A 12,824-nucleotide genomic window follows, 5' to 3' on the forward strand; every position below is an offset into this window, starting at 1 on the left:
TCTTTTGAGCATCACCTTGCCTCCCGGGACCGCACAGACGGTTAAAGGTCCCCGCCCTTTCACCCGCATCCCTCACACCCTCTGCTCTCCGCAGCCTCGCTGTCTGATCTGCCGGTTCACCCCGAGCTCTGCATGCCCTCTATATTTGTTCTGACGCTGGGTTGCTTTACTCCCCCAAATACCTGGATCATGCTGCAGGCGCGGTTTCGGAAGTAAACCGTAACAGGCACAAACCCCACAAATTTAATACGCAGGGTGACGATCTGCAGTAATAAATACGCCATCTAGTAGAGTGAAATTCAGTCCGAGAAAGGAACAGACAGGCTAGCAAAAAAAAATAAAAGTACCTTCCATAGCGTCCGGATTGAAAATCAGAAGCCCCTGGGCCTCAGAAAGGACAAAATTGGTATTACGCGAGCAGCGACCAAACGTCATTAACAAAATGGCTCCGGAGATCGACAATGGAGTTTGAGCCCGGGTGGTGCGTTGTGGACGGAGGAGAACTGTGGACTGAGGAACAAAGGACCGAGCCTGCAGTTGGGAGTTCCTTCTCAGGCAGGAAAGGGGAGAGATGTCAGGAAGTGACGAAAAAGACGAGGTAGCAAACGTGAAGTGGCATTGGGTGATATGGGGAAAGATAAATGGCAGATCTCTGGGAAACAGAACATAAGCGGCGCATTGAAAGTTGGAATGGTTTATCGTCTGGCGATAAAGGCTGTAGGCAGAATTTAAATAAAAGAAGGAATTGCTGAGTTTTGAACCTTGAACTATTTCTGATATCAATCCGATTGGAGTAACTAAGGATTTGAGAAAAGCGTTAGATATTGTGGGTGCAAGACCTTTAGGAGATAGGACACAAGGTGTTTTGTAAAGATAGTAAGCAGGGTGAGAAAGCTTTCAGGTTGAAAGTTGTGGGAGGAAGGAAAGTAACAGCAAGGGATTATACTGAATGACAGGGCTTTGGGATTCATGACAGGAGTGCCTCTAGCTGTACCCTCCGACCATGTTTAAAATAAATTAGTCAGGGGAGAAGTTGTTGACAACAAATGTTTAAAAAGACTTCGTGGTGCATTAAATTTGGTGGAAAACAAAAGTTGATAAATAGGGTTGATTTAGGTTGTATCTGCAATATTTTCAGTGCCAGAAGTGTGGTCATCATGCTGCACCTGTATATTGGGGTAAAGTGTGGTAGGTGTGGTGGAGAACATGATCATGGTAATGTGGAGAAGGTGTCAGGCTAAAGTATAGCAGCAGTGCAGCTCGTAGCTCTGCTCAAGCGCGGCTGTCATGCAGGGAAGAAAGTTGTGGAAATTCAGCGTGTTTGAGTCGAAATGGGCACAGCATATGCAAAAGTTCTTCAGAAAGTATGGAACACAGTACCAGTGGGACCTATTACTATCCAAAACACAGACAGATTAAAGTCAGTATGTGAAGTGCGTGACTGTATAACAAAGATTGTCGATAAACTAAAATTTGTCACTTTCATGGCAAATGTGGTAACTTGTACAGTACAAATTGAGAGCAGGACAGAGAGAATAAAGTTATATTAAAAACTGCAGAAAATCGTCTAGAGATTTTCTAAGCGGGGGTAAATAATATTCAGATCTCAAAAAATTGATATTGTTTTCTTACTTCCTTTTTCTTGTTTTTTTTACAATTGAATGCTAGAAGTTTGTTAGCTAATGGTCAGGAGATTTTAATGCTCAGAGTACTATGTGGGATTGTAGTGACACAACTGTGAAAGGGACGGTGGTGGAAGACATTCTGGAAGAAAAGTATTAATTGTGCTTGAAGGATGCTCAGTAGATGGCAGTAATACCCCTTGTGTTGGTCTGCCAACCACCATTAAACATTACTGGAAGAATAATTGACAATGTTTCAGGAAGAATGAGGCAGGAATACAACAGGTTTTGTTCCCCTCCCGGGCAGAGAGATGTTGCTGTTGTCATGGTCCATCCACGAAGTCCGCATTCCAGTTCACGGACCGGTCCGTCGATCCTTATTCCAGGCTTTCCGGTTTTCCCTTGTTCTGTTGGTGCCTTAATTGAGGCACATGATTCTCATTTTGGGCTGGCTACATAAATAGCTCCTGGGTTCAGCTTGGGTTGCTGGACTGTTCCTTTCCCTTCCCTTCACCTTCTGCCTGAAGCCTTGCCTGCAACCTCACCTGTGTTCTTGCCTGTATCGCTGTCAAGTTCTACCACCGGAGAAAGACTGGAGCCTTGCTGTGTCTAGATAAGGAACTGTTGTTTGGAACTGCCTGTTTGTGTCCTCACCTTCGCTAGGTAGGTCCGGCCGTTTGCCGCTACCTTGAGTTGAGAACTGTCCCTGTGTCCACGCCTTCGCTAGGTAGGTCCAGTTGTTTGCCGCTACCTTGTGTTGAGAACCGTCTCATCGTGTTCAGCATTCTGTGTATGAGTCCCGGCCCTACGTCCTGTTCCCAAGGAGGGGTCCCGGCTCTGTGCTGTGTATTCCTGTCTCCCAAGATTACCAAGGCTCTGCGTTCTGCATTCCTGTCTCCCAAGACCAAGGCTCTATGTTCTGCGTTCCTGTCTCCCAAGACCAAGGCTCTGTGTTCCAGTTTCCCAAGTCTTAGCTTTGTGTCCTCATCCAGTTTTGGTCCCGTGTCCTGCCCAGGGGTCCCGCATCCTGCCGCCACGTCCAGTCCTGTTGCCTTGCCATGTCTTGTCCTCACCTAGATCCGGAGTCCGAGCCCAAGTCAAGACCCAGGTTCCAGGTCCCTGTCCAGTCTCTGGCTCGGAGTCCTTGTCCAGGTTCCAAGTTCCTTGTTCCTTGTCCAGGTCCCACTTTCCTAGTCTAGTCCTAGCCCAGGCCCTGTATCCTAGTCTTGTCCAGGGCCTGTGTCTTGTCCAGTGTCGTTTCTTCCCCACCTCCCTTGCTTACCTAGTCCTGTTCCTAGCACTTCAGTGTCTGTGTCTTGCATTTGGGTCCGCTCCCAGCGTGCCCCCTCCCCCCATGACAGCTATAGCTCAGCACCAAGTATGAGTGGGGTGCCGGGCTGTGAAGTGTGTGAACATTGAGGCTAAGCCAAGGAGCAGTCCCTGGATGGGGGAAGAATCAGTGTGGCCTCCAGAAACCCTGCGAGCTGTCACGTTGGGGCATACCCGGCCCTTACCCCCATCTTCCTCTACCCACACTCCCTCACCAAGCCCCAGGGATTCTCCCATTTCTCACCCAAGATGTCACTGACACTGATCCCAGCCAGCTGTGAGACCCACATCTTGTTAGCACCGATGGCGGCAGCCACACAGACCAGTCCACAAATTGCATTGGGAAAGACCTGCAGACTGACTGGGAACCTTGAACTATACAAGTACTGTCAGCTTCTAAAATCCAAATCCGAGGACTGGGAATCAAAAGCGAAAAGAGAAACTGTCAGCAGAATGATGATCTGAACATCTATCAGGACAGTGAATTAAAGTCCATTCTTCCAGAGGGAACAGATTCTTTGTTTCTACTCCATGAAATCCCATTTTTGTCATGGTCCGGTCCGTGAAGTCCAGATTTGGCTTCACGGTCCGGTCCATCGACCCTTGCTCCAGGTTTTCCTGTCTACCCTGTTTCTGTCCTTGTTGAGCTCTAATTGAGGCAGCTGATGCTCGTTGGGGCTGGCTGCATAAATACCTTCAGAGACCAGGGCGTGGCTGCTGGATTGTTCTTGTCCTTACTCCTTGTATTGTATCCCTTTCCCTGCCTTCTGCTTCCTCGTCTGAAGCCTTGCCTTGTCTTTCCGGTAACTCTCGCCTCGCCTGAGGTCTTGTCTTGGAACCACCCTGAACCTAGCTCCCTTCCTGTCCCTAGCCTCCGTCAGGTAAGCCAGGCTGTCTTGCCATTACCTGCGGTTGGTTCTGTCCCTTCCTGTCCCTTGCCTCCGTCGGGTAAGCCAGGCCAGATTGCCATTACCCTGTGGTGGGTTCTGTCCCTTCTGTCCCTTGCCTCCGTCGGGTGGAGATCCGTGCCCTGCCCAGGAGAAGCTGCAAGACCTCAAGTCTCTAGCCTCGCCTCGAGCCTCGCCCCAAGCCAAGCTTCAAGACCCCAACCTTCAAGTCACTAGTCTCGAGCCTCACCCCAAGCCCCTCGTCTCAGGCCTCGCCTCAAGTCTGAAGACTCCAGCCTCATCCTGCCCACCAGCCTAGTCTTGTCCTTGCCTAGTTCTGGGGTCCGAGCCAGAGGCAAGACCCAGGTACTGGGTCCTTGTCCAGTCTTTGGCTCGGAGTCCAAGCCCAGGCTCCTAGCTCTCTTGTTCAGTCTTGTTCCAGGTTCCCGGTTTACGTGTCCATGTCCTTACCCTCACCCTGTATCCTAGTCCTGTCCCTAGTACTTCAGTGTCTGTGTCTTGCACTTGGGTCCATTCCCAGCCACTACCGTATGACAATTTTATAATGATTTGTCTCAAGACTCTTAACACTTTACAGAAATTGCATGTTCAATATTGTACATAGTTCTTTTGCTGGTGTTTCAGTGACTTAATGGAGATGTATACATCTTCAAGTTCATTTTTAATTATCATTCAACCACACATGAATATAGCCAAATAAAATAGTATTCCTCCAAGGCCAAGCTACAAGACACATTACCATTACTGCACACAGCACAAACAGCACATATGATTACAATATCAGAAAAGAAAACATACAGTCACAAAGAGGGGAAAGTAAGTCTAGCTCTAGACTTATGGGGAAGATTAATACTGTGCATCTTGCAGTGCATAACTTTGTTAATATTCATTACATTTACATGAGGTGCGACCTGGAGCCAGAGGATAAAAGAAGTATGGGGTCTTCTTGTGAGTTTCACCTCACAGGAATTCAAGAAGTCCATCAGGCTGTTGTTAATATCTGATTGGCTAATAATAAAATTGTCAACAGTCAATAGATTAGATTATGAGGACACGCAGTCCTCTTTTATTGTCATTTAGTAATGCATGTATTAAGAAATGATACAATATTCCTCCAGTGTGATATCACAGAAACACAGGACAGACCAAGACTGAAAAACTAACAAAAACCACATAATTATAACATATAGTTACAACAGTGCAACAATATCATAACTTGATGAAGAACAGGCCATGGGCACAGTAAAAAAGTTTAAAGTCTCTCGAAAGTCCCACATCTCACGCTGACGGGAGAAGGAAGAAAACTCTCCCTACCATGCCCGACCACAGTCTGACTCTGAGTCACCTGAAAACTTCGAGCCTCTGACACCGAGTACTGAGTACCGAGCACCATCTCTGCCGAACGCTTTGACCCCAGCCTCCGTCGCCAGCAGCAGGCAAAGCCGGGGATTTTGGGGCCTTCCCTCCGGAGATTCACGATCGCACAGTAGCAGCGGCAGCGAACCGGGCATTTCAGAAGTTTTCTCCAGTTGTTCCTCTGCGCTTCCCACGTCTGTCTCCATCAAATCAGAATTGTGCATGGCATCCTACTTAGAAATATGATATCGTTTCACCGGAGAGCTGCGTGCAATAGAAAAAGTGGAGTGACCGTTGTAGGAGTGAGCTGGTGCTGGAGTGGGGAGTGGAGTAGTGTAGACAGTTTTAAAAACTGCAGAAACTTTTAAGAAAGGGGTGACATTGATTAGCTGTTGGGAGGCACTTTATCCAATAAAAGAAAGGTAAGGTTAAGTGGAGCAGCCATTTCATCTTGAAACCTTGAATCAGGAGGCTTCACTCTCTGTGCAGCAGTTTACATCAAAGCAAGAGACTTTGCAGATGTGGGAAATCCAGAGCACACACCCAATGCTAGAGAAACTCAACATCTGTGGAAAGGAATAAACAGTCGATGTTTTGGGTCAAGACCTTTCAGGACTGGAAAGAAAGGGGAAGAAACCTGAGTAAGAAGTTGGGGAGGGGGGAAAGAGTACAAGCTGGCAGTTGTCAGGTGAACCCAGGTGAGGGGGGATGAGGATAGAGGGTATAAGGGATGAAGGGTTGGAGAGGATAGGGTTGGGGTGGATGAGGTTGGAATGGTGGGGTATGGGATGGGGATGAGGGTGCATAGCCTCCAACTGGATGGCATGAACATCGAACTTCCGATGATTGCCCTCCTCTTTCCTTCACCATTCCCCCATTCCCATTTTGCTCCCTCACCTTAACTCCTTACCAGCCCATCTCCTCCCTCTGGTGCTCCTCCCCCTTCCCCTTCTTCCATGGTCTTCTGCTCTCTCCTATCAGATTCCTACTTCTCTCTTTTATCCCTTTTCAGCAGTTTATCTCTTTGACCAATTAACTTCCGATATTTTTCTTCACCTCTCCCCTGCTCCCATTTTCACCTACCACCTTGTACTTCTTTGAAACCTCCTCCCACCTTCTTGCACTAACTTCTCATCTTTTTGAGGGGTGAAGGGTCTCGGCCTGAAACGTCGACTAAACTCTTTTCCTAGATGCTGCCCAACCTGCTGGCTTCCTCCAGCATAGTGTGTGTGTCGCTTGGAACTCCAGCACCTGCAGATTTTCTCTTGTTTGTGATTGGATGGCAAAAACGAGCCCCTTTCTCTCCTTTCCTCCCAACAACTCACACACGGACAATCCTCCAGCGCTGGCCATCGTGGTCTGATCTCTGGTCGACATCTGGGCTTCGATCTTCGGTATCAGTCCCTGGAGTAATAAATGATGGGACCCCAACCTCCGGGTTTGCTGACCGACTGGTACTCGTGCCTCTGACTTGCTCAGATGTCTGATCCTGGGACCACCTGACCTGAGACAGTCCAAAGTCCACTGACGTCCACCGTCTGTCCGGGCCACTGGCTTCTGAGCACAGAGCAGTAGCCTGGACTTTATGTGTCCTTCGTCACCCATTCACATCACTGGACCGCGAGGCCAAAACTCCAGCCTGGCCTCCTTCTCCCCAAGTCCTAACCTGACCCCGAACTACCCTCCCTGTTGCAATCCAAGGTCGGTACAACATCATGGGCCGAAGGGCCTGTACGATGCTGTAATGTTCTCTGTCCTAAAACTATTGCTACACACTTAAAATAACCAAATCTACGCGATGACTCGACACACGGCGCAGCTCATTGCCATCTTGAGGTTGTTGGCAGAAATAAAGGGCCTGAGCTGGAGGGAGACCCGGCCAGGATAGACCTTTATTCCTGAGGAATGTAGGAGAATGAGTGACACAGACTTATCTCAGAGGTATAGAGTTAAGGTGAGGGGGAAATATTTAAAACAGACCTCAGGGACAGCATTTTTTGTTCCAATGGAATGAGCTGCCAGAGGAAGTGGGTGAAACAGGTACAATGGTATTGTTTACGAATTACTTGGATAGGTACTGGGAGGGCAGGGCAAAGAGGGATGTGGCCCAAATGGACTAGATGGGCTGAATGGACTGTATGGGTAATGTTTTACTCCGTGACGGCTCCCATTTACTAAAGTAGAGAATTAAGAACACTTATGAACAGCGTCATCGACTTGTCCTGAGATATTCAGGGATTTGCGAACGTTCTCTTCCAGATCCCTCTAGTTCAGAATCTCTTTAAAGCTCCATCCCTCCTCTCATTGAGTTGATATGTCTTCCCCCACCTTTTGCTCCAACTGCCTCATTGGCGGTGAATCACATTGGGATGTCCTGAATGAGGTTAACCTGCTGAATGAGTTAGACAGCTTTCCCTCTCTGATTGGAGACGGTGGAACTTAACAAGGGGTTGTTCACGGTTCGTAACGCACACCAAATGCTGGAGGAACTCAGCAAATCAGGCAGCGTCTGCGGAGGAGATGTTTCAGGGTGGGACCTTGCACCAGGTCCGGTAGAGAATGGTGCAGAAGCCAGAATAAGAACGTGGTTGGGGGAGTCGGGGAGGTGAAGGAGTACAACCCGGCAGGCGATAGGTGAGACCGTGTAAGGTGATTGTGTGGGCGGGGGGAGGAGAGATGAGGGAGCTGGAAAAGTTAAAGGGGTGAAGAAGAAATCTGATAGAGGGCTGAACCATAAAGAAGGTTTGGGGAGTGGGGGGAGGGGAAGGAGGGGAAGTGAAGGCCCGCTGGTGTCATCTATTGTAAATCTGCAGATGCCGGAAATCGAAAGCAACACGCACAAAATGCTGGAAGAACTCAGCAAGTCAAGCAGCGTCTATGGATATGCATAAAAAGCTGGAAGGTATCTGACCTCTTGCCTACTCTCACCTTCTCCTGGGTTTCCTCCCCCTCTCCTGTCATATTCCTTATTCTCCAACCCGCTTGGCTTCACGCATCATCGTCCAGCCATCCTCCACCTCTCCCCCACCCTCCTATTCTGACGTCTGCCCTCTTCCTTTCCAGTCTCGACCCAAAACGTCAGCTCTTTATTCATGAGTGGATCACGTGTCTACTGCACCACCTCTCGTTCACCCCCGACCCGCCCCCATCTCACTCCCTCACCTGTGAACTCCAATTCTCTTGCCTTGACCATCGGCTTTGCTGGACAGACTCAGTCGGCCGTGCTGCATCACACGGCCGAACAGCTGTAGATCACTGTACCGGTCCAAAAACTCACTGATTCCCAGCACCGCAGATAACTGGTGACCGGGACCAACCGTCAGTAAAGAGGGGGAGGACACTCGGGAGTCCGAGATTTCAACCTGCGAAGCTGTTGAGAGCAGAGAGTGTGCGGCAAAGATGTTTACGGTCCGGAGGGGCAGGGTGGGGTGATAACCTCAGAATATAATATCTCAGGATAATCACAGATTATCTCAGTGCTGGCGCTGGGCGTCAGGGCGATAACTCGTTCAATTTTAAAGGTGTTCGCTAAGTCCTGTGTCTGGTCTGATGTGTCCTGTATCCATCCTTGCTCTGCTGATGACCAAGGACAATGAGTTCCCGCAAGGTCCCTGCACTCGCTTTGATGTGCGTTTGAGCTAATGGGGAGGGTGAGGAATGATCCAAAGCTGGCGGAGACACAGAGGCCGCGGGTCATTCCGCGGAGATCGCCACTTCTACCTCGGAAACACGCGCTGTTCACGGCGACTTAAGGCCCTGGAACGTGTCGGGTCAGAATAAAACGCAACGTGCGCCGACAATGCATCTTTTCGGATTTAAGGCTGAACGGGTGGGGAGAGGGCAATCAATGTGAGTTAACTGGTTCAGTGGTCAGATGGCGGAGATCAGGAGCCGAGCCCGAGAGATGGCTGGGAACTGGTGAGGGGCTTGCAGAAAGATTTCCCAGGGGCCGGCCCTGGGAAAAGTCATGTTTAGAGGAGAGAGGGAAACTATGGGAGGAGAGTGAAACAAGGAACCGTAAAGATGCGGGAAATAGACGGCGGGGATGACTGTTACTCTGATGGGATCTTAAGTCTCATTCGTAATGGACTATGGCTTGGGGGGGGAGGGGAGGAGAGGGGAGGGGAGGGGAGGAGAGGAGAGGAGAGGAGAGGAGAGGGGAGGGGAGGAGAGGAGAGGAGAGGAGAGGAGAGGAGAGGGGAGGGGAGGGGAGGGGAGGGGAGGGGAGGAAAAGCAGCTGTCTTCTACTGCTAACGGATGGAGTTACTACTGAGAGAGCGAGCGGCGGAACCATTCTTCGCTGGCGGCTTGTTTACATTTCTCTGCAGCGTGTTTGGACTTTTACAAGGACACTCTCGTTTTCACAGGCGGGGTCTCAGCGGGCATCGATCATGGAAAGTCACCCAGTGGCAGGGAGTCGCTGGTCAAAACTTCCAGCAGCCCACAAGGGGTGAGTTGAGTATCGATAAATGACTCTCATAAGTTGCTGCATCTGGAAGCAGTTGCAGAGAAGAGGGGAGAGAAAGGCTTGAAAGAGAAGAAACCTAGTGACAAAGGGGGTCACTATTTGGACTCTCTCCTAGTAGCCCGTAAGGGTGAGTTTGATTCCATTCGAATAGGAAAGTGTGGTTGCAACATAGTTAGTCCACAGGAGTGGGTTCTCTGGTGAGGGGGAAAACTTAGTGAATACCACGTGTGTGTTAACCCTTGACTGGGTGTGGTAGTTCACTGAAGAAAGGTGCCCCTGTGGCAAATCACTGGTGGAATTATTTCGTGTGTCGTGGAACTGGATAAGTGGCTATCACGTTGTGTAACCTTGTGGAATCCACCGGTGTGTCTACCCTAGCCTGGGTGGTAGATTTCCCTTGGAGACGGTCCCCCTTGTGATAAGCTACGTTTGGCTAACTCGAAAGTGGATTCAGAGCTGATGATGCAAAATCGACAACAGATGTTTATGTGGATTACAAATACCTCTCTCTCACCTCAGTTCCGTGCATTGAACTGAACTCTCTTACACACCATTGTAAGACTTTTGTCCTCTCCGTCTCTCCCCCACAATCCCTGCAATTTAAAATTAATGACTGCATTTTCTCTTCCCCAGTTCCGATGAAGGAGTTTCACCTGAAACTTTAATAGCTGCAGCCTGTTAGTAATCTTCAATAAAAGCCACAAAGTATATCAATATTCTTAACGGTGTGGCAGCAGCCATTAAATAGACATTTACGCACCATTACCCAAGAACATAGAAGTCTATGCCAATTACAGTGGCTGTAAACATCAGCAGAGTCAGTTCAGACTGGGACAATGATCTGGATCCAGCCCTGGATATAATTATCAGGAGCAACAGGGGAATCCAGCTCCTGCAGTGACCTGTGGACACATTGGTGATTCCACAGAGCAGCTGACTGACTGAATCCGACCCGTACTTGGTGTGGGTAAATGGTTTCTTTGTGTGTCATTATGAAGTCTGACCCACAGAATCCTTTCCCCTATCTACAGGGGAACACCCCTCCTTGCAGTGAACTCGCTAGTGTGTCTCTAGCTTGTTAGATTCAGTGAATCCCTCTCCACACACAGAGCAGGCAAACGGCTTCTCCCCAGAGTGAACTCTCGTTTTCTTCAAGGTGGATGAAAGAGAGAATTTTTTTCCCCCAGACACGGGACAGATGAACGGCCTCTCCCCGGTGTGGATGTAGCTGTGATCCTTCAGGCATGGTGTGGGACGGAATCCCTTCCCACACACTGAGTAGACAAACAGCCTCTCCCCAGAGTGAGCTCGCTTGTGGTACCTCAAGCTCGTTGTCTGAGAGATTATTTCTCACAGTTTGGGCAGATGTATTGCCTCTCCTCGGAGTTAACATACTGATGCATCCTCAAGCATGAGGAATGAGGCAATTCTCTCCCAGATACCAAGCTGGTGAATGGCCTCTCCCCAATGGTTCCTCAAGTTGGAGGAATGAGGGAATCTTGCCCCACACAGAGGGCAGGTAAACGGCCTCTCCCCAGTGTGACTGAGGTAATGAATTTCCAGAAGGCACGTGTAATCTTATTCCTTCCCACAGTCCCCATTTTCCACCATTTCTCCCTGGTGTGACTGTTCCAGTGTCCCAACTGTCCAGTGCTCAGTCAAGGCCTATCCACACTCAGAATGCTGGCACGTTGTTTGCTTTGAAATTCCTTTCATTGCTGTGATGCAGTTAAATATATTTAGAGCAGGAAGAGGGGGCAGAACAGAAGGAAAGCAAGGCAGGTTGTGAAATTTGGAAAATTAACTATCAGTGGATCATGATGAAGCCCAACTGGTTCACTTTCCCCAGGTAAATTCAGTGACCAGTCTCAGTGACTACTGACCAGAGACTCTAACTACGACCACAATGAAGAGCTTTGAGAGATCAGAAATGGCCCACATTGGCACCAGCCTCCCAATCGGTCTATACTGCATACAGGAAAGATGGGTCTGTGGAGGACACCATCTCTCAGTGTGGAGGCTGACAGGAGACCCAATGGTACTTCAAAAGATTGTGTTTTACATGGACAGAGCAGACAGCCGGTAGCTCTGTTCTAGGGTCAAAATGTCTAGTGGTAGAGGACATACTTTTAAGGTGTAAAGTGGTAAGTTGAAAGCAGAGGTGTGGGGTATGTTATTTACAGAGTGGTGGGTGCCTGGAATTCATTGCCAGGGGGTGGTGGTGGAAGCAAATATGATAGAGAGGGGGAAGAGGAATTCTGTGGGTGGAGACAGAGGTGATAAATTTGGGGTTTCATCCTTGGTAATCTCAGCCTGAAAGACTGCTATTATTTCTCTCCCCTGGTTCACTACCCATTTCTCCCTCTGTCTCTCTCCACATACAAACTCCCAGCACTTCTTCACAACCACCCCTTCCCTGATCATTTCCGTGTTCCACTGTCTGCCCATACCCCTCCCCCTAACTGCCCCACGCCACCAATCCTCCAGATTTGACTGCTCCCAGCATCAGTCCCTGGGAACTCCCTCATCACTGCCCCTTTCAAACCGGGTCAGGGCTCGACTTCTCTTGACGCCTGTGCAGTGACTGGCCTGTGATGTCACACCTTCTTCTCAATATTATAAACAAAAACAGCAGTCGTGCACGTGGCGTATTTGCTACAGTTGATAGCATCACACAATCTCCAGTACCACTAGCACGAACTTCAATCTGCAAAGTCATGGAATGACCTTGCGATCTTTTTTACTGCCAAAATTTAGAAGATTAGACATCCCGTCAGTGTCTCTGCATCAGGTCAGAAGTCAATGTCACTCTGAGAACCAGTTTAGTTAAGATGACACAATTCAAACCTATTGACTGTAAAACTTCGGGAAAAATCGTGCTCTAGCTGAAACCCTCCTCCTGTTCCCTTGGCATTTGACCTGCAACCTTTTTTAAAAACGTTCTTATTTGCACGGCGCCAGACATTCTGTAAATAGTCAAGACTTATCTTCTATCACGGTGCTTCCCTGAAAGCTGCAGTTATTCAACCTCTTTTACAAAAGAACAACCTAGATGCCTCAGTTATTAATAACTACAGGCCAATATCAAACTTACCATCTTTCAGTAAAACTTTCGAAAAGGTTGTTTATCAGGAATGTAAC

The 12,824-nt window shown here is 48.8% G+C and overlaps 1 protein-coding gene across 1 annotated transcript in view; it reads right to left on the bottom strand.

Moving 5' to 3' along the window:
* The window catches only part of LOC134352472 (zinc finger protein 208-like), a 34,567-nt gene that overhangs the window by 18,592 nt on the left and 3,151 nt on the right, over positions 1–12,824 (bottom strand). The window contains exon 2 of the mRNA XM_063059750.1: positions 8,378–8,585. Within this exon, the coding sequence (XP_062915820.1) occupies positions 8,378–8,585 (208 nt within the window). The remainder of the gene's footprint in view (positions 1–8,377; positions 8,586–12,824) is intronic.

Source organism: Mobula hypostoma, chromosome 10 (genome assembly GCF_963921235.1).
Source record: "Mobula hypostoma chromosome 10, sMobHyp1.1, whole genome shotgun sequence".
NCBI lineage: Eukaryota > Metazoa > Chordata > Chondrichthyes > Myliobatiformes > Myliobatidae > Mobula > Mobula hypostoma.